Source organism: Sarcophilus harrisii, chromosome 1 (genome assembly GCF_902635505.1).
Source record: "Sarcophilus harrisii chromosome 1, mSarHar1.11, whole genome shotgun sequence".
Taxonomy (NCBI): Eukaryota; Metazoa; Chordata; class Mammalia; order Dasyuromorphia; family Dasyuridae; genus Sarcophilus; species Sarcophilus harrisii.
Genome location: NC_045426.1, coordinates 597,820,805 through 597,843,244, shown reverse-complemented (window position 1 = coordinate 597,843,244; position 22,440 = coordinate 597,820,805). Strand labels below are relative to the sequence as shown.

General features: G+C 32.3%; 1 protein-coding gene across 2 annotated transcripts in view; it reads left to right on the top strand.

Moving 5' to 3' along the window:
* The window catches only part of CSMD3 (CUB and Sushi multiple domains 3), a 1,575,929-nt gene that overhangs the window by 188,256 nt on the left and 1,365,233 nt on the right, over nucleotides 1-22,440 (top strand). For both annotated transcript variants that reach the window (XM_031954893.1, XM_031954946.1), the window contains exon 2: nucleotides 3,190-3,412. In XM_031954893.1, coding sequence (XP_031810753.1) covers nucleotides 3,190-3,412 — 223 coding nt within the window. The remainder of the gene's footprint in view (nucleotides 1-3,189; nucleotides 3,413-22,440) is intronic.

Sequence of the window (22,440 nt, the reverse complement as noted above, 5' to 3'; positions counted from 1 at the left end):
CTCTCTATCAAGAGGTTTTTTATGATTTCTTTAATTGTGAGTAGTATCATCCCACCCTCCTCCTCTCCAAAATAATTGATATTTATAGGTGTAACAATAGATGAAGTGTCCTACTTGGTATTAGGAAAATCTGAATTTAAATCCTGTTACAGAACCTGGACAAATCATTGTTTCTCTTTGAAAGTTTCTTCATTAGTAAGATGGGGAAGTATCTATTGTACAGGATTTTCATGAGGAATATATATATGATGTAAAATACTTTGTAAAATTTAAAACTCGACATAAATGTTAGCTTTCAGCTTCTCTCTCTCTCTCTCTCTCTCTCTCTCTCTCTCTCTCTCTCTCTCTCTCTCTCTTTCCCTTCCAATATATACAAAAGTGTGTGTGTGTGTGTAATTCATTGATTGTGTTTTTATCCCAATAATTAGGTGTTAGAATCTTGATATTAGACATTGTTTCATTTTTACAAGTGAAATCCTATTGCCTAGCATAATACCTGACATATATTGCAGGAAGCACATGATGTTTTACTAAATGATTGATATTATATAACCATATTCATTTTTTCCCTTAGCTTGCCTTGGTGAATTTGAAGTATAGAGGAAGAATTTAACACGACTATTGGTACATATGCCTTGGAATATAGGTCATACCCGACATAGTGATATACTAGCAAAAGGAGATGGTCTCAGAAACCTTGGGTTGAATCACATTTCTGATACTTTATGTGGTCAAGTAACTTGAGCAAATCACATAAAACTATAAGCATTAGTTGACTGATCTAATGCATAGAAGTAGTAACATTTGTACCATCAAGCTCACAGGATTCTTTTCAGGAAAAAGATAATCTTTAAAATGTTGTGTTATAATGAGTTATCATGGAGTCAAAGATGAATTTTACATTGAATCCCATGTGCAGCAGAGTAAATAGTTACAACAAAATTCTAGTCTAGTTTTGAGCCTATTTATGCTTTCACACTAAGATTATAGTTTCCTTCATCATACTTTCTGGATTTCTATGAAAATATTCACTACTTTATTACCACCACACTGTATGTCTTTCACTTTGATGTAGAAAAAGATATCTCCTGGAATATTTTTAAATGATGTCCTCATTCTAGTGTCTTGATTTTTATTGGTGATAGTAAATATTGATTCTTTATTAAGCAGTTTCCAACTACTTAAGAAAAATGAAGGTGTAATTAATTAAAACCACTTAGAAACATGTATTGCATGTTTTTATTTTAGCACCAATGTTTTTGGAGTGATTTTGATTACTTCAATTAATAGGAAATCTTAAATTTGAGTTTATCCTGGGAAACATGAAAATAGCTACTGATCTAAAATGTGGTAGAAAGGTAGGGGTGACAACTTTAAGGATATTAACAAGGAGGACTTTAACAAAGAAGTAACATAAAAGATCTCATCAAAGCCAAATATATTAATAGAAATAAGGAGAGGACTAGTGAAATAGCAAGGAGAAGGTCAAGTAGGAAATGATAAAAGACTCAGAGGAAGTCTTGGCTCACTCAATTTGAAACCATAATTTTCTAGATATCTTTTTATACTATTATTTGCAGACAAATATTTAGTGTAAATATACATCAGTATACCTGAATGAAAAAAAAAATTAATGAAGTTGTTTTTTAATTTCATAGAATTGCTGTTCCTACTAATGTGATTACTTAAATCATTCCACAACTGAGACTGTCATCTAAACACCTAATTATTAGATTATAAACTCCTGGAGAGTAGAAGAGCAGCACAATACTTCTAGTCACACACATTCACATTATCAACAATTCTCTTTCCCTCCCTCCCTCCCTCCTTCTTTCCTTTCCTTTCTTTCTACAATATCACCTTAATCCATCCCTTTTATCCACTCATAAATTACCAGCATAGTCCAGGACCTTATTAATTCTCACTTGGACTATTAGAGTAACCTTCTAATAGATATCCTTTCCTAAGTCTTTTAGCTCTATCCTCTACTCAGCTGCCAAAGTGATTTTCCTAAAGCACAAGTCTGACCATATCATGCTCTTTTTTCAAAGTTTAGTAGCGCCTTTATTTTCCTATATATAATTTTTTTTCATATAAATATATTATTTTATAATATAAAAATTTTTACTTAGCTTTTAAAGCTCTTTATAACCTTGTCCTCTATTTGTCCAATCTTCTTAAATTTTAATCCCTTATGCACAAAGATTTAGTTCCTTTAAAATTATGAGTATATATATATATATATATATATATATATATATATGAATGTGTGTATGACATCTCAGTCTCAATGCCTTTACATCTCATTTATATCTTAAACTTGAGATGCTTCCCCTTTCAACCTCTGACTCCGAATTCCTAACTTCCTTTGAGACCTAATTTACTTTTACCTTCTCAGAAAGACCTTTCCTGGTCAGCACAGAAGGTAGTGCCATTCCTTTTAAAGTTACCAACCATTTACTTTGATTCATCTTATATGCTCCAATTTGCATATTTTTTATCTCCCATTATAATGTATGTTATTTAAGGATAAATACTGGGGTTTTTTGCTCTTTCTTTATATTTCCAGTGTTAGACCAGTTTCTGGTTTTAAAAAATTATCAATTGTTAAATAAATGCTTGTTGATTGACTATGCCCCCAGCTTGAAAGAAACAAGTCTTTATTAAATAACTATATGTGATAAGCTCTTTGCCAATGTTTTGCAAATGTTATCTCTTTTGATGTAGCAATGCTATAATGTAGATGATGTTATTATCCCCATTTTATAGTTGAGGAAACTGAGAGAGAGATTAAGGGATTTGCCCCTATGTCAGAGGGATAAGTCACTGTCTGAGGCTGGATTTGACCTCAGGTCTTCCTGAATACAAGTCCAGTGCTCTAGCCACTGTTTTATGAATACTAGTGAAATTCAGATTTAATTTAGTGATTATTTTTTTAAATGATGACACATTTCAATGAAAAGAAGTCATTTGAAATCAAAGGACCTATATTACATAAAGCAGGGTGTCACATAGAGAAAGTGACTTCAACTTTCTGGAATATCGACTGCTTCTGTATAAAATGAAGAAGTTAGACTAGTTAACTTCTAAGATCTAGTTCTAAATCTATGATTGTTTGACAATCATACTGCTTCATTTTCAATTTAATTCTTGACCTCATAATTGATTTTCCTGTATTTTCTGTTGCAGGATTTATTTATACATGTGGTGGAACATTAAAAGGACTTAATGGCACTATAGAGAGCCCTGGTTTCCCATACGGCTATCCAAATGGTGCAAACTGTACATGGGTAATAATAGCAGAAGAACGGAACAGAATACAAATCGTCTTTCAGTCATTTGCTCTAGAAGAGGAGTATGACTACTTATCGTTATATGATGGACATCCTCATCCTACAAATTTTAGGACAAGGTTGGTCTGTTTTGATATGAAGGGGAAAATCCAGTAACAATATTGTATTTTAACTATATGGGCTGCTTTTAAAAAGATGCTCTAAATTATATGGTGTACATTTAACTTGGTTGTTATCTTTCATCCTTGAGAAGACTGAAATGGCATCATTATTTTAGAGTAGAGTGAGAATGTGTCCAACTATGGCTGATCAGACCAATATGATCTTGGAATTCTGTGCCACAGGTTGGATACAAATAGTGCCTATGAACATTTGGAGTAGACTCTCTACACAACTTGCATTTCTTTTGAGCTAATTCATTTCTGCTTTGCACAGTACATTCCCTGATGAGGGCATTTCATGCTGAGCAGTCCTGTGCCAGTGTCTCCCATATCAGACCATAAATTCTAAAGTTCTTAAGAGAAATCTTGAGAGTGCCTTGTATCATTTTTTCTGACTAACTTGTGAGAGCTTGCCCTGTGTGAGTTCTCCATAAAATAATATTTTTAGTAATTTGAACAATGTGGCTAGCCCAACAGAGTTGGGTTTTTTGAAATAGTTTAATTCAGGACTTGGCAGTTTAGTTCAAGAAAGGACCTGAATAACTGGTATCTGAATCCCTTCCATTTGGATTGTCTTAGGAAGATTCTGAAGATGGCTCTGTTATCAGTATTCAAAGATGGCTGTTATCAGTATCTAGTATGACATTCCTGAGAATATGAATAACCTTATCCCTCAAAGATAGGTTGAAATTGGTTGATGATTCTTTCCTCCCAAGTTAATTTAAAATTACCAGGTGCACATATCCCTGAAAGTTTCATGAAAGCTTAATTTTTGTAACTTAAATCATATTTAAAATTCACATAAGTCCTTCTAAAGGAATGCTATAGTGATTTTTTCTAAGTTAATTATACCTTTTGCACAAATCAACAAAAAATATACTTAAAATTGTCTAATGTATTATAGGATACATCATTTTAAAGTTGTACATACATTTTATATAATCTAATGAACACAAAGTATTTCTGAGGAAAAATCTGTAGTATTCAAATATCTGTTCATATCAAAGAAAATTATTTCTATCATGATGCTCATTAATGAAATAAAATAAATTTTCATTGCTTCCTTGCCTTTCCAAGTGTCAAAATCAGTTTTCAGTGGTAAGGATAGCTGAAAATCCAAAACCTTTTTTTTTTTCTTGAAGCAAACTCATTCATCAAAAATCAGCTCTTATCAAATTTTCAGGGAAACCTGGCCATTCAGCAGATAGAATACTGTCTTGAATCAGGCAGACATGAGTTCAAATTTGGTCTCAGATGCTTACTGTGTGTCCTAGGGCAAGTCACTTAACCCTGCTTGCTTCAGTTTCCTTAATTCTAAAATGAACTTGAGAAAAGAAGGGCAAACCACTCCAGTACCTCTGCTAATAAAACTTAAAATAGATGACAAACAGGTGAGCATGATTTAAACAAATAAGCAACAAAATTCAACTGGCAAGATCAAAATGTTGGTCTCTTCACAAATAAATTCAGCCCATGATTTTTCCAAACATTTCTTCTTTTTTCTCTTAATTTTACCTTTCAGTTTAAAATGTAGCAAAAGTAATTTATTTTAAATCAAATTTGGAGACAGCTTTAAAAAAATTTGTTTTAGCCCTTTCCTCACAACAGGTTTGTGAAATAGGTCCTAAAATCATTAATAACTTGATTTTTTATGGAACATCCCTACAGAAAATAACTGGCTTTAAACCTTCCCCATGACTTGAAAGTATTGATAACAGGCTTAGAGCCAAAGTAAACTGACTATATAGTCAATATGATGCCAACTACATTATGATAAATCAAAAATAATGGAAGTGCATTGTCTTTAAAAAAAAAAAAAAGACACCTTAAGGTACTATATAAATTGTAAATTTTAAATCCTCTTAAGTTATTTAAATTTTGGGTTTTGTACTCTTTTGCCACTCCTCTTTTACATATCTTTCTTCTCTGAGCATTTTATAAAAATCTGTTTGTGTTTTGATTAAAATTTTAACACTGACCTACAGAAAATTTAAACGACTACTGCTTCCTCTTGCCATCTTTGAAAATTTGACAAATATTCATTAATCATTCATTATATGACAAGTAATGTACTTGAACATGATTTACATTTACTATGCAGATACCATCAGAATACAGATTAAGTTTAGTTATGGAAATAGAAAGAAGAGGGGAAAAGAAGAATTTAATTTTGCACCTTCAGTGGGCAAACTGTAGGGTAAATGTTCAGAATGTAAAAACAAACAAACAATCCTCTCTACTCCAGGGCTTTACATTCTACTTAGTTAGAAATCAGATTAAAAACTTTAAAGATAGTGGAGAAGGCACAAGTGCATCAAGGGAGATTCCACCAAGGACTTGCCAGGTAAGCTGAATTTTGAAGGAAGATGATGATTCTGAAAATAGATATACATTTTGAAAAGGAAGATAACTTGGACAGAAAACACAGTGATGCACCTTGATTGGAACATAGAGTGTAAAGAGGGACCATGTAAACTAAGGATGGAAATAGAGATTAGAACATGATTTTGAAGGCTTAAAATATGCAACTAAGGAGTTTATATTTTATTCTAGAGGCTTTGGCTTCTCAAGGAATTCACTGAAAGCTTTTTGAGCAAAAGAGGATCATGGGTACACCTATACATTAGGAATAATATTTTGAAAGCCACTCAAGTATTCTATATTCCAATAGAAGTAGAATATAAGGTTCTTGAAGGGAAATACCTTCCTTCCTTTCTTCTAAAAACATTATTCTTCCTTCCTTCTTTCCTTCCTTCCTTCCTTCCTTCCTTCCTTTCTTTCTTTCTTTCTTTTTCTTTCTTTCTCTTTCTTTCTTTTTTCTTTTTTCTTTCTTTCTTTCTCTCTCTCTTCTTCTCTTCCTTCTTTTCCCTCACCCCTCCTTCTCTTTCTCTCTCTCTCTCTTTCTCTCCTTCCTTACCTCCTCCCCCTTTCTTTCTTCTCCCCTTGCATTGCACAGTCTCTAGACCATAATGGGGACTTAAGGAATGCTCACTTAATTGACACTAATAATTGACATTATTAATCGACACTCATTAATTGACAAGATGTTTTCTCATATTATGCTATGTTAAAAGAAACTTTATATGTTTAATTCACCAATTCAGTGTTCAGTATTTAATAATGACCATGTCTTAGATATTATTAGTTATCTTTCTAGGGGTGTTTGGTATATAGAGACAAAATAGAGGAATCTTTCAGTTCCTATATCATTTCACTTTCAAATTATGAACTTGTATCCTTCAAGTAGTTCACATAGTTCTTTCTTTTTGAAAAAAAAAAGTATACACACTCACATTCTAAGAATGTTTATATGATTGTTTCAAAGCAGGTTGCTTCTAAACATGTTTGACTAAGAAAATATAACAAGACTGATTATCAATAAAGTTTTATGTAATTTTTTTCTTCACCATATTCCTCTACTGAGAAACTCCTCTTTCCATTTTCTGCTTCACTGAATGAATGAATAAATATGAGTGAATGAATGAATAAAACATTTATTAAGAACTTGCACTATGTAAAGCACTTTCCTGAGCACTAAAGATACAAATGGAAAAGTGAGTCAGTCATAGATTTCAAGGAGCTCATATTCTAACGTGGGAGACAGAACATATGGAATGTTTTAGAAACAAGTCAAATGGAAAATTTTTGTAGTCCTCAGCTTCCAAGGGCCCAGCAGATTGTAATGTCTGTTCTTTAATGTCATTTCCATTGATAAAATTGTAACAGTTTCTGATATTGAACCATTTGAAAACATCAAGATTTTAGAGGCAAGATCTTTCTTTTTAGGTCTTTAGTATATGTGACTATAGTGCCTATAAGAGTAGTTGTTCAGTTGTTTCAGTCATGTCTGAGTTCTTGTGACCCCCTTTGGTTTAGGAAAGATAATGGGGTAGTTTCCTACTTCAGCTCATTTTATAGATGAGAAAACTGAGGCAAGCAGGATTAAGTGATTTACCCAGAGTCACACAACTATGTCTCAGATTGGATTTGAACCCATGACTTCTTCACTCATGCTCTATCTACCACATTGAACCTTCTAGTTACTCCATAGGAGCAGTTGCCAGTCTGTATCTTCCCAGAATGATGTCAGCTGGGACTGGACAGAAAACACTGATGTTACAAAAGTCATTGTGTTCATGGACCTGAGGTCTCATTTGAGTCTGAGGAGAGATAGTAATAGCTGTCAAGGTGGTCATTGTGGTTCAACTTAACTGACACATTGACTCCTCGTTCTTCTTCAGAGTGCCCTACTGCTTTAATCTGTGTGTTAGAACTGGAAGGTGGCTAGTATATATGGTTGGTTCCTACTCCACAGAATTTTCTTCCTCTAATGGTAGTTACAAGGGCTCAGCTGGAAACAAGACTGGTGGTGTACAGGGGGTTGACAAGAAGGAGTATTATTCCCAGAGCTCTTGGGAGTGTTTTACTACTCTAACATCTTTTCTTTGGGGAAAATATAAGACTAGGGCAGATTTCCTTTGGTCCTGCTATTTCAATACCATCATAGTTGTCAAATCCCCTAGATATATGTTTAATAAGCACTTGTTTGAATAAACAGATCAAAATACATGAGGTGCATTCTATTAATGACAGAGTACCAGGCTTGTGATAGGAATCCTGTTTCTGATTTGTAAAAATTTTCATTTTACAATAAATGTAGTTCATTTTATTTATGAACTAGAAGAAAAGAAGGATATATTGTCATTTCTAATTGACTTTCTAATATATTAAATGATGAGCAGAAAAGTGAAGCAATAAAGTTCTATAAGATTCTATTGAGGGAAAAATGTCTAAAATAAAGTGTGCAAGTTTTTTCAAATATGATATTTTCCTGGACAGATAATATTAATACTCTATCCCTCACAAAATTGTTGATTGATTGATAATAATAACTAATATTTGTATGATGTTTTACCATGTGCAACAAGTTTATGAGGTAGATATGGTGATTACTTTATTTACATTGTTCAGATGAGAAACTGAGTCTCAGGTCATGCAACTAGTAAGCATCAGAAATGAAATTCAAAAGCAAAACTCTCCTGATTCTTTTTTATTATTCCATAATGCTATTCAATTCTTTGGCAATTGTGCTTATGCACCAAAGTAATTTAAATTATGGCATAAAAACAGCAAAACCCACTACATGATCTCTTCTATAGTCTGTATACGTTAGAAGTGTACAACTCACTTTAGAAGCTTCATCCATATATTGGCCTTTATACTTAAAAATGAGCCTGCTGCTGCTGTGTGTTACAAGTGGTGTTTGTTGGGGCGTCTGAAAAAGATCCAATGTGTAAGCTACAGACCCTGCCAGATTCTCTCTGTGTATATGAAGTCTGTCCTTTGATTAGAAGTCAAAACTGCTGTTGGCAGTGCTTAATTCTGTTTGCTTCCCAGTCTCTTTGAGTCACTGCAGTTTGTCTAATGTTGGGCCACATTTCTTCACTTTTACATAACTCTTATGGTATTGCTGCTTTCTTCCTTTATCAATCATAATGTAATAGATGTAGAAAGGGATATCCAAGGAGCTAAGTGGATTGGCCAGCATCACTCAGATGATATACAACAGAAGAGAGATTTGAATCCATATCCTCTTCATACAAAGCAAATGTTCTTTCTCCTTTATAGATACATTTATTTTACTACTTTAAAGTGTTCTCCATTAATGTTCTGAAATGTTTTAATACTCTTCATTATATTTATTTAGTCTTTACATTACTTGAATTTTCCCTTTCATTCCTCTCAGTATTTTCTCTCTGGGAGTTATCTCCTTATAATATTAATGAGAAGAGAAACAAAAAAGAGGGAAGGAAAATAAAAAATCAAAATCGATTTATAAATTGAACAAATTTATGATTATCTGCAAGATTCCATCCCACCCACTCCCAACCTCTTCATGGACTCTGACCTCCCCAAGATTGTGCTTTATAATTTGACTTTATTAAGTTTCAATTTGTTGTTCTTTCCATTTAAATTATTGGTAGTAATTGAGTATATATATATATATATATATATATATATATATATATATATACCTGCTTTCTTTACTTTGAATTAGTTAATGTAAAGTTTTCCATACTTCTCCTATTAATTGTGATTTCTTCTAATATAGTAACATCTAATTATATAAATTCATTTGTTTAACCATTTTCCCATTGAAGAATATCTACTTTGTCTCCAATTCTTTGCTACTCCTCCCCACCTTCACAAACAAACAAACAAAAACGTTCCCTTAAATGTGTTGGTGTTTATAGAATCTCTAAAATATATTTCCTCTCTAATTGATTTATCACTTCTCAGAAGATTTTTTTAATCATCCTTCCTTTTGATATCAACTCAAAGAAACTGACTTGATTGTATCTCTCCTCTGGCATTTCATTTTTGTCTGCTTTCTTATTATCTGATATATACTTTAATTGATGTTGTTGAATTATTTCACTTGTGTTCTACTCTTTATGAACCTATTTGAAGTTTTCTTGGCAAAAATTCTAGAGTGAATTGTCATTTCCTTCTTCAATTCTTCTAACAGATAAAGAAACTATGACAAATAGGGTGAAGTGATTTCTACTAAGTATCTGAGGTCATATTTGAACTCAGATCCTCCTAAATCCAGGGCTATTAGCTTATCCACTATACCAAGATGGTTTGCGTTTGTATGCCATAAATTAAAGTTATCTTTATAAAAGGCAACCAATTTACTATTGATAGTCTTTTTCATAGTCATGGGAATATTATCATATAAAATAAAAGTCAATTCTCACATGTGGCAAGGATATCAACTTCAATATGTTTCAAATAAACCTACAGAAGAAACCATAAAGTTGGTCCATCAATACTGCTTTCTTTCCAAAGATCAAAAGGGGAAGTCTTTTGAAAAATGAAACAAAAATAGGGTTGTTAATCATTCAATACATATTCATTAAGTTTTTTTGGAATACAAATACAGTGCATGAGACAATTCCTATCCCAAGAAGCTTACATTCCAATAAGGGAAAAAAAAAAAAAAAAAAAAACAAGCAATGTGTAAATATAAATATAGAGAAAACAAAACAAAAACTGTTTCTTTGATTAGAAAACTGGGGCAAAGAAGATTTAAATATGTGACCCAACATCAAAAAAGTGACAGAGAGATCTGTTTTGGGGTTTTTTTGTTTGTTTGTTTGTTTGTTTTTTAATTTCATGGCATTTTATTTACAAGTTATATGTATGGGTAATTTTACAACATTAACAATTGCCAAACCTTTTGTTCCAATTTTTCCCCTCCTTCCCCCCACCCTCTACCCTAGATGGCAGGATGACCAGTAGATATAAATTAGATACACAATAAATATACATGACCAAACTGTTATTTTGCTGTACAAAAAGAATCGGATTTTGAAATATTGTACAATTAGCCTGTGAAGGAAATCCAAAATGTAGGCAGGCAAAAATATAGGGATTGGAAATTCCATGTACTGGTTCTTAGTCATCTCCCAGAGTTCTTTCACTGAGCATAGCTGGTTCAGTTCATTACTGCTCCATTGGAACTGATTTGGTTCATCTTGTTGTTAAAGAAAGCCACATCCATCAGAATTGATCATCATATAGTATTGTTGTTGCAGTATATAAGGATCTCCTGGCCCTGCTCGTTTCACTCAGCATCAGTTTATGTAAGTCTCTCCAGGCCTTTCTGAAATCATCCTTAGTCATTTCTTACCAAACAATAATATTCCATAATATTCATATACCACAATTTATTCAGCCATTTTCCAATTGGTGGGCATCTATTCAGTTTTCAGTTTCTGGCCACTACAAAGAGGGCTGCCAAAAACATTCGTGCACATACAGAGATCTGTTTTTTTTTTTTTTTCAGGGAAAATGAAAACAAAATATGTCATCATAAAAAAATCTTCAATAAAGAGAAACTGAGGCACATATTTCTATGTATAACCAATTTATTATTAAAGCAAATAATTGCCAATTAAAGAGATCCATGGTTCTTCAGTAGCCAAAAAAGCAAATGAAAGTTTCACAGGGAGCATTTTTATAGTTAACAAAGAGGAACTATTTAAAATACATATTTATGAATTAATGCATATTCATAATCTGAATGCATATTGATAAGAGTTGCAGGAATATAAGAATATAACAAAAATAAAGAAATAAGTTGATTCATGACATTAAGACTGTAGATATTCCTAATTTCATATGACTTTAATTAAATCAATCTTTGGCTTTCTCATTGGCTCAGTTTATTGAAAATAACTAATTATATACTATGAGAGCATTAACTTATACAAAAAAATGGGAAGGCTTACAAAACAAAGAACTTAAGACTCATAAAAGTAGAGAAGTTAAAAATTTAACAACTTACCAATAAAAGCTAGATTAATTTAAGTTTAATTCATAGTGGGCCTTAGCTAAAATTCAGGTTTGATTGTATTGATTGAACACAATTTCAAATTTGAATTTCTAAGATGCTCCCAGTAGTAGAACCAAGGATCAAGTAGTTAGAGGATGAATAAAATAAAGAGAATGGCCAATGTGTAGATAGTATCATTTGGAAATGACCTGGATGTGATATTGAGGCTTGATTCTAGATAAGAGGAGGTAAAAACTCATGTTATCTATAATTCTATCCATTTCAGGAACAGCAGTTGAAAGTTTGGTAATTTATAAAAAAAAAAAAAATTAATATCTACTGTGAATAATAGAACTCCAGAATTGAATAAGACCATCAAGGCCCTCTGTGACAATTCTCTAATTGAAGTATAAATCCCTTTGAAAAGCTCAACTTTAGGAAAAATCATAACATCACAAGAAAGATCACTTTACTTCTGGAATATCTAAGTATAAGGAAGATTTTGGGTTTTATTTTCTATTTTGCCTTTTTTGTTTGTTTGTTTGTTTTTTCCCTGTATTAAGGTAAAATTTGTCTTAGAAGCGCACCTCTGAATGGGTACTAGGTATGCTTTCTGGGTCAATTTGATTGCCATTTTCCCCCTATAAGACAACTTTTAAAATAGTTATTTGTCAATATATTTTAATATTTTATTTTTCCCCTAATCCATGAAAAAACAATTTTAACATTCATTTTTTTTAAGTTTTTAAAAAATTTTTAAAAGTTTAAAATTTTATCCCTCTTTGCCTTTCCTTTCCCCTCCCTGAGATAGTAAGCAATACAATCAATCATGTAAAACATTTCTGTTTTAGTCAGTTTGTACAAGAAGACAGAAAGGGAGGGAGGGAGAGAGAGAGGGAGGAAGAAAAGGAAGGAGGGAGGAAAGGAGAATGGAAGGAAGGAAGGAAGGAAGGAAGGAAGGAAGGAAGGAAGGAAGGAAGGAAGGAAGGAAGGAAGGAAGGAAGAAAGGAAGGAAGGAAGGAAGGAAGGAGACAAGGAGGGAAGAAGGGAGGGAGGAAGAGAGGGAGGGGAAGAGGGAGGTGAGGGAGGCAAGGAAGGAAGGAAGGAAGGAAGGGAGGGAAGAAGGGAGGGAGATAAGGAAGGAGAAAAGTAAGGAAGGAGGGAGGAAAGGAGGGAGGGAGAGAGGGAGGGAGGAAGTGAGAGAAAAACTATTTCAATTTGTATTCAGATAATATCAGTTTTTTCCCTAATGAATCATGCCCTATTTAAATCTTCTCTTCTACTAATTTTGTCCTGGTAGGTAGAATAAGTAAAGGCCTCTTTTAACTTTCAGCTGTATCCTATGCCATAAATACCAACCCTTTCTAAATGTAATCATACCTCAAGAATTATTAGGGAAATAAATTATTTCAAGATTCTATTGAACAGTATTTTATGTAGAATCTTCACAAATTCATTTTAGAATCTTCCCCTACTTGAGAAGTATCCCTATCAAACATTTAACTTACCTTCCTATGCATCTAAGCCTTGTTATTCAGAACTTCTACCTGTCTTGAACAAAAATCATTTTCTTTTGCTATATTTCTCTGTATTCTCATCCCTATCTGAGTATGTTTTGTCTTACTTTAGACCACACTTTCTACAGTGATAACATATATCTGTCATTCAGAAGTATCAAATTTGGTAGGTTCTATAGGATGAGTTGGAGAAGGGAAACACTAGAGGCAGTGAGAACAGTTTGAAGATTTTTGTAATATTCTGGAAAGAGGTAAATCATGATGATAGTGATGATGATGTCCTTTATCTAGTGCTTTAAAGTTTGCAAAACAGTCCATATGTTATTTCTTTTGATCTCCATAACAATCTCTTAATGTAGGTAGTATTTTCTCCATCTTATAGATAAGAACATTAGAGCTGAAAAAGGTTAACTGATTTGCTCAGGATCACATAACTAGGGAATGACAGGCAAATTCAAGTTCAATTCTTTCTAACTGCACATCTGGTTCTCTCTCTGTTTTGCCAATTACCTTCTAACTTATCTTTCCTCAGTAGGGTGGTTGCTCTATAAATGAGAGAAGAAAACAGATGTAAGAGATGTTAAGGAGGCAAAATCAATAAGACCTGGCATCTGATAGGCTGTGGAGAGGTTAGGGAGGGTATTGCTTAATGTATCTATATCAGCCTAAAGAATGATCTATGAAATATCCCAGATTTCTGTCTCTGATCCTGAGCTATTCAATACATTTATTAGTTACTTAGAAGAAATTTAAAATGATATAACTATCAAATTTCTGATGATATGAATCTTGAAATGTTAGCTAATGAATTGTATGATTGAAATTGAAATGGATTTTTTTATAAAAAGACTGAAATATTAGTTCCTACCTAATAAGATGAACTTTAATAAGAATATATCTGTAGAAGTAATTCTGAGTGAAGCAAGTAGAAGAAATGTGCATAGCAATAACAAGATTTCATGATGTTCAAATTTGATAAGCTTTTTCAGCAATTCAGTGATCCAAGGAAATTCCAATAAACTTTGGATAGAAAATGCCATCTGTATCTAAAGAGAACTGTGGAGAATGAAGGTAAAACACAATATTCTAATTTCATTTTTTTTTCTTTTCTTTTGTTTTGTTTTCTCTCATGTTTTTTCTTATTGTTCTCTCAATCTGTTTCATAAGGAAATATGTAATATATGTATGTACATATATAACGAAAACAAACAAAAAGAATATATGTGTATAGATTGGGTCTTAGGTTCAATAATATAATCATACTCCTTTAGAATGAGAATGCATGAGTAGAGTATATATGGTCCTATTTTTAAAGTACTATAGAATTTGGTGAAATAGAAGTTCAAAAAGTATCAAAAGTGTGAGAGTACTATGATATTTGAAACCATATTAATTAAATCATATTATCCAGAAATCAAAAGGTCATAGTCCTAATATATTGTGTGTTGACTTGAGCATAAATCATACCTTTAATAATGTATTTTATATATAGTATTAAATAATATATTTATATAAAAATAATATATTTAATAATATCATAATAAAATATCCTTTTCCTCTTTAGGGGGAGGATGGAATTTACTTTTCTCAACTCTTTTTTTTCATAATACTTTCAGATACATTTTATTCAATCTTCATAGTCACTATGTCAAGAATTCTAGCTAGCTGATCTTACTACCTTATCCTCATTTTCATGTATATTGAATTGTCAATTGCAACAAAGCTAGGTAATGATAGATTTAGATCTATTAGTTAATAATCTAGTATTCTTTCCACTTATAAACATTATCCCTTAAGGGTATTCACTAAAGGGGAACCTGCTTATTCTTAGGCAGATTATGACCTCTGAAGTAGCTTTCTATGAAGGGAACAACAGCTCATTTAGTTCCTCAATTGGAGATCCTATAGAACATTTTGCACTTCTGATATGATGAGTCTTTTTAAAAAATGTAAAGACTTTTCATATCGCCTTTGGGTATAAAGATAAATTAAAAACAAAATCAATTAAGAATGTAATGTACTTTAGGCAGTTAATGACTATACTTGGTTTTGTATAACATTTTCCACTTTGGAAACTTCAAATTAATCTTTAGGGTAGAACTCAAGGACAGAAGTAGGGCTTAAAACTTTGCTTCAATAAGTACAATTTCTTTCAGACTTGTAGAAGCTGTGTATTCCAGATTATAAAACCTCTGAATCCTAGATTTTTATTTTATTCAATTTATTTTGTTAGGTCAATTCAAGTAACCAAGTATAGTAAGAGATTTTTTTTAAAACATTGAGTACTCTTTTAATATTTGATATACATTGTATTTTTATGAATTCTCTAGATGGAAAAGATTTCACAGATCATCTAGATCAACACTAAGGTTTTATTTATTCAGATTCAATCTTGTGCAAAAGTCTGAGATATGGATACAGGTTAAACTTTAAGTCCATCAATATTATGTATTTATATGTCCTTATGAAGTATTATGGAAAATGAAGTTAATTGGGAAGTAATGAGAGCTCTATAAAGAAAAGAACTTGAGTAGAGTTTATTATAGCATACTACAGTCCTGCAATCAAAGGGAGGCAACTGAGACATGTATCTAAAAACTGGGACAGTTTTCTGAAACTCATCAATTGTCAGATTCATTTTCCATTAATTGCTCTGTTTGGTTTTGGATCCACATAAACCTAATGTCCTATTTTCTTTAAAAATAAATCACCACATTTGATCCTAACTCAAGCAAGTCACTTAGATACTTCTCAATACTTTCTAACTCCCACATCTCAAAATTAACAAATTCCTTTTACTTCTTCCCAGAGAGAACAGGCTAAATAACCATACATAGGTCTCAGCTAGAGTTAAGACTTTCAAAGACCAAAGATAAGTACATTTAACATGTATTTGTCTTCTCAAATTCTATAAATATACTCCTTGGATTTTTAGTCAGATTTAAAGGGTTAACAGTAACACAGAAAGATATTGACATGTACTTTTGCAAAGAAGGCAAAAATTTCCTTATATTACATAAAAATTCAATAAATATTTCTGTTTGTTTCTTTAAACATAAAATTCAAAGATCCTAGATTTTAAATTGGAAGAGACCATGGGAACATAGATCTAAGGATAGAAGGAACCATAAGGTTATCTATTTCAATCCTCTCATTTTACAGATGAGGAAACTGAGACCCAGATATGTGCAATATCATGTCCAAAATCATACAAGTGGTGACAGAGGCAGAATTTGAACTCATTTCCTATGACTCCAAAGCTAGCATTTTATTAAATACATCATTCTACATTTAATTTCAGCATAAAAGAAACTTCGTATGATTAGAATAGACTGGTTGGGGCATATTGTGGCTTTAGGGTAGAAGGAGTAATCAGTTCTAAGATCTTACTTGAAATGATTGATATGTTGGCCAATGCCTAGAAGCTGTGGTTTTTCTCTTTGAAGAATTCATGCTTTAGGCAATTGTCTGAGGTTCCTTCCAATTCTTGAAGTTGTCTTAAAATTGTAATCTTGAGTATTTTGGAATGTGGACATGTTTTCTTCTTGTATACTTGTATTAGAAAAACTAGTGTTTAATTGAAATATATTTTGTTGTATGAGTTTAGTTTTGATGTTGACAAGAAGTTTGAAATAGGGGCAGATGTAAAATTTTTTCAGTTGTTCATAATTGTTTGTCCAAATTTGATCATTATCTTCTATCCAGAAGAATGTATTGAAAGGAGATAAAGGAGTGTAAAGTAGTATAATTTAATTTTCAATTAAGAAGTTCAAAAAAAAATGAAAACTAATAGAAGTATAGTTGACAGTTCAAGTTAAAGTGAACAAATGAAATGTGTGTGCTGATTTTTTATGTGTATGTGTGAGAACAATTGTTAAATTGCTAAATGGTCAAACTGATTTAATTTTAACCTAACCTTTGCCCCAAAATTAATAAAGTTAAAAATAAAAGCAATTTTCAAGAATTTTCAAAAACAATGGACAAGCTGATAAAAACAGAACAGATATCAAAATGTGATCAATGTCTAGATTAAAGATAGCAGGAAGAAAAGTAGAAAAATTATTATTGAAACAAAGGTAACTATTTCCTAAATTATCAACAGTAAAGGTAATAAAAGGTAATAAAAGAAAAGAAAAAATCCGTATTACAACAGGCTAATGTCAGAATAAAGTAAGTTAAAGGAAAGAGATTCTTTTGTTTAGTGGAGAAAGTGTGTTTTAAATAATGCATTATTTTTGGGGTGGGAGGGATGATTTCAAGTAGCACCTTTATTATTGGAGTTTTGTTACTAACCATAAGTAGGCTAATTTTAAAAAGCACACTTTATCATACTTCATATAAGGCCTCTTGAATGATATTTTATAGAGTAACATGTATTGCTTTAAATATTACACAAGATAATTTTACTATTAAATTGGTGTTCTTATTGAATATTTCTGCACCTAAATAATTTTTAAAATTGTAATAGGTTTGAGAGATGTGGCATATCCAAATGTACTGTTATCATCCCTTAGGATCCTTAATCCTCAATTCATCCTCAACCCTATGGTTGTACCATATTTTCAGGAGAGATTGCTCACTTTTGATTTACCTTTTCTAGAAGTATAACAAACCCATCAAAGTACCTTTGGTTAAAAACTGAATTTTGTATATAATCCAATTCTGTTATCATAAAGAAATTATGCATTTTGCATGTTTCATTTACCCTGACTTTTGCTATATCTATAGTGAAAACACTAATCACTATGGTATGAGTATCAGAACCTTTCCTTAGCTCAGTGCATTTATTCAGTTTAGCCTTGAGAAAACTCTACGCTGTCCAAGAAAATTCTTTTAAGCTTCCTTATGAAACTCTTCACAAAATTATAGAGCAAAAGAGAATACAGTACACATTTGATCTTCCACCCATTGCTCCTAATTGTGATTTCTAATAATAGTAAAAATTTAATCCCTTTTCCACTTGCCAAGCCTTTATATACTTAATGGTTCAAACTCCCTAATCATTTCAATGATGCTAGTATATAAATATTGATAAGAAGTAAATTTCGCCTTACTCCAAGTAAAGGAGAGTAGGAAATAAAATTTCTTAACAATTAGACCTATGTAAAAGGATTTAGTTACCTCAGGAATTAGCGAGTTTCACTGTTAGGATTTCTTCGAGTAGAAAATGAATGATCACTTCTCAGAACTATTACAGAAAAAAAATTCTTTTTTAAAGAATATGTAGTATTATTTTGTCTTTAAGTTTCCTTTCAACCTTGAGTTTTTGTAAAGCTGCGATCCTAGTAAAAGTTAATTTTATAAGTAAGTTGTTCCCTTTGGAACAACATTCAAAATTAAATGAACCTGTATTAATTTATCAGTCTAGGTGTCTAGTTTACATACCAGACATTCTCTAATGTTTATTGACAAAATACATTATCACTTAAAATATCAAGGACAACTAAATAGATTTGAAGAAGGATACCAATCTTGTAGATTTCACTTTTTGTTTTCGTTGATAAAAAGTTCTTCATAGATTTTACTTCTATTTGTATTTTAAATGGAGAGAGGAAGGAGAAATAGTTTTTAGCTTTCTATCATGAGATCTAATTAATTTTACTTCCCCAATTGAGACTAGGAAATAATTAAATCAAATTTGAAATCAACACTAGAACTCACAGAATTTCAGTGTTTTTCAGGCTGTAGTGGTAAATTCCTATATTTGAACTGAGGATTTTTGAGCTGCAAGACTAAAGCTGGGTGTTCACTTTAACTCTAGCACAAATACAGTAAAATTGTGATGATAGGAGCCACTAAATTGTCTAAGAGAATTTGAAACCCATTCTAGATATAAAACTTCAAATGAAAGCCTCTGACCCCAATAGCCATGTATTCTGTCCAGTAAATAGTCACTACATTTTGAACCTGGACACAATAGGTGACCCAACCTCAAAATAAAGAACAAACAAGCAAATAAATGAAAGAATCAATCTAATCTTAAAAAATAAATCCTTAATCCATTCTTAAAATGTTAGAGTAATAGGAAGTATAGTCCAGCTCCTTTAGCACATTTCCTCCATAAATATCTAGGAAATGCATCAAGAAAAGACTTATTCAGAAAATCTAAGAAAGAACAACAGTGACCCATTTTTTCAGCTCATTTTTGGAAAAGAAAACATATGGAGAGGTTCATGGATACTGGAAATAGCCAGAGATGTGTTGTGTAAAGCATTCTAGTAATTAGGAAATGGAAAAAGAATTAAGACAGTAAATCTAAAGAGACTCTAAATTGTAGAGGTTGTGGGAAGAAGTGTTAACTATCAGCTTTGCTGTTAACTACTAAGTTCAGGATCAGATCCACTGCAAAATGAGGAGGGGACCTATACTTAGGGATGATGCTCTGATATGAAGAGTTATTATGGCTCTTTGGGTGTTGTCTGTGCAAGGAAGAGATTCAGAATCTAATAAGTATGTGGCTCTGATTCCATGATGAGAATGAGGATTCATTTTTTTTTAATAGCCTTTTATTTACAGGATATATACATGGGTAACTTTACAGCATTAACAATTGCCAAACCTCTTGTTCCAATTTTTCACCTCTTACCCCCCCCACCCCCTCCCCTAGATGGCAGGATGACCAGTAGATGTTAAATATATTAAAATATAAATTAGATACACAATAAATATACCTGACCAAAACGTTATTTTGCTGTAGAAAAAGAATCAGACTCTGAAATATTGTACAATTAGCTTGTGAAGGAAATCAAAAATGCAGGTGTGCATAAATATAGGGATTGGGAATTCAATGCAATGGTTTTTAGTCATCTCCCAGAGTTCTTTCTCTGGGCATAGCTGGTTCAGTTCATTACTGCTCCATTAGAAATGATTTGGTTGATCTCGTTGCTGAGGATGGCCTGATCCATCAGAACTGGTCATCCTATAGTATTGTTGTTGAAGTATATAATGATCTCCTGGTCCTGCTCATTTCACTCAGCATCAGTTCGTGTAAGTCTCTCCAGGCCTTTCTGAAATCATCCTGTTGGTCATTTCTTACAGAACAGTAATATTCCATAATATTCATATACCACAATTTATTCAGCCATTCTCCAACTGATGGACATCCATTCAGTTTCCAGTTTCTAGCCACTACAAAAAGGGCTGCCACAAACATTCGTGCACATACAGGTCCCTTTCCCTTCTTTATAATCTCTTTGGGATATAATCCCAGTAGTAACACTGCTGGATCAAAGGGTATGCACAGTTTGATAACTTTTTGAGCATAGTTCCAAACTACTCTCCAAAATGGTTGGATTCGTTCACAACTCCACCAACAATGCATCAATGTCCCAGTTTTCCCGCATCCCCTCCAACAATCATCATTATTTTTTCCTGTCATCTTAGCCAATCTGACAGGTGTGTAGTGGTATCTTAGAGTTGTCTTAATTTGCATTTCTCTGATTAATAATGACTTGGAGCATCTTGTTATGACTAGAAATAGTTTCAATTTCTTCATCTGAGAATTGTCTGTTCATATCCTTTGACCATTTTTCAATTGGAGAATGGCTTGATTTTTTATAAATTAGAGGTAATTCTCTATATATTTTGGAAATGAGGCCTTTATCAGAACCTTTGACTGTAAAAATATTTTCCCAGTTTATTGCTTCCCTTCTAATCTTGTCTGCATTAGTTTTGTTTGTACAAAAACTTTTCAGTTTGGTATAATCGAAATTTTCTATTTTGTGATCAGTAATGATTTCTAGTTCTGCTTTGGTCATAAAGACCTTCCCCTTCCACAGGTCTGAGAGGTAAACTATCCTATGTTCCTCTAATTTATTAATAATTTCATTCTTTATGCCTAGGTCATGAACCCATTTTGACCTTATCTTGGTGTACGGCGTTAAGTATGGATCAATGCCTAGTTTCTGCCATATTAGTTTCCAATTTTCCCAGCAATTTTTATCAAACAGTAAGTTCTTATCCCAAAAGCTGGGATCTTTGGGTTTGTCAAAGATTGAGGATTCATTTCTAGACCCCAGTCTAGTAACCTACAGTGGAATAAGCAGGAAAGATATCCTAGTCCAAAAACAGTTCTGTCATTTCAAACCTGCAATGTTTCTGATGGACTAATGTTGGTGAGACCAATAGCAGTAGACCAGACAAGCCCTTAATCATGATGATCACACTCACAACATAGCTCAAGAATTTTCAGAGCTTAGACAAAGAAAATGGTAAGCAGACTTTTCCCTGAATTGTATAACTTTGGAAGCACAAAAAACTTGCAGGTACCTAGCCTGGACTATATATAAGATTCTGGAATGATACAACAGAGAATACACAGAGAATGCAGCAGAAGGATCCAATAGACCGAAACTTAACTGAGACAGACCACTCTAGATATATACAGAGATCTAAATCAGGTAACAGGTTGAAAGAATGGGGAGGGAGTAATAAACAAAACTAAATCCCACCATAAAGACCAATTATGGTGAGTGGGATACTCAAAACCCAGAAAAGAATATCGCCTAAAATATTCCATAAGCAAACTTCAAAACAAAAAAAACAAAAAATATAATTTAGCCATGTGTTTAACCAAAAATCCTGGAAAAAATGAGGCAACAGTTTTCAAAAAAAAAAGCTATAAAACTTCACTGAAGGGGAAAATAAACTAGAACTGAAAATTATGACCGACCAAATAGAAGCTAAAGACTAAATAAGATATCCAGAATAATTAAAATCAAGTCAAAAACTAGGGGAGAAAAGATATGTGATGTTTCTCATAGCAAGAAATATTTTTATAGGAAAAAAAGAAAGATTGAAGTGGAAAGATTTAAGAACCACTAGACCAACTGAAAGTTATGACCAACAAAGAGCCCAGATAGACATCATATTTCAAGACATTTTAAGAGACAGCTGCCCTTATTTTTTAGAAGCCAAGAGCAAAGTAGAAATAGAAATAATATACTTTACTTTCAGAAAGAAATGCCAAAATGAAAACTTCTAGGATAAAATAAAAACCAGAATTTTGAATTTCCAGATTAAAAAAAAAAAAAAATCCGACAAGCATCCAGAACAGAATTCAGGCACAGAGAGCCCACAATCAGTTTTTAATCCATATCTGCACATTAATACTCTCTGTATCATTTCTC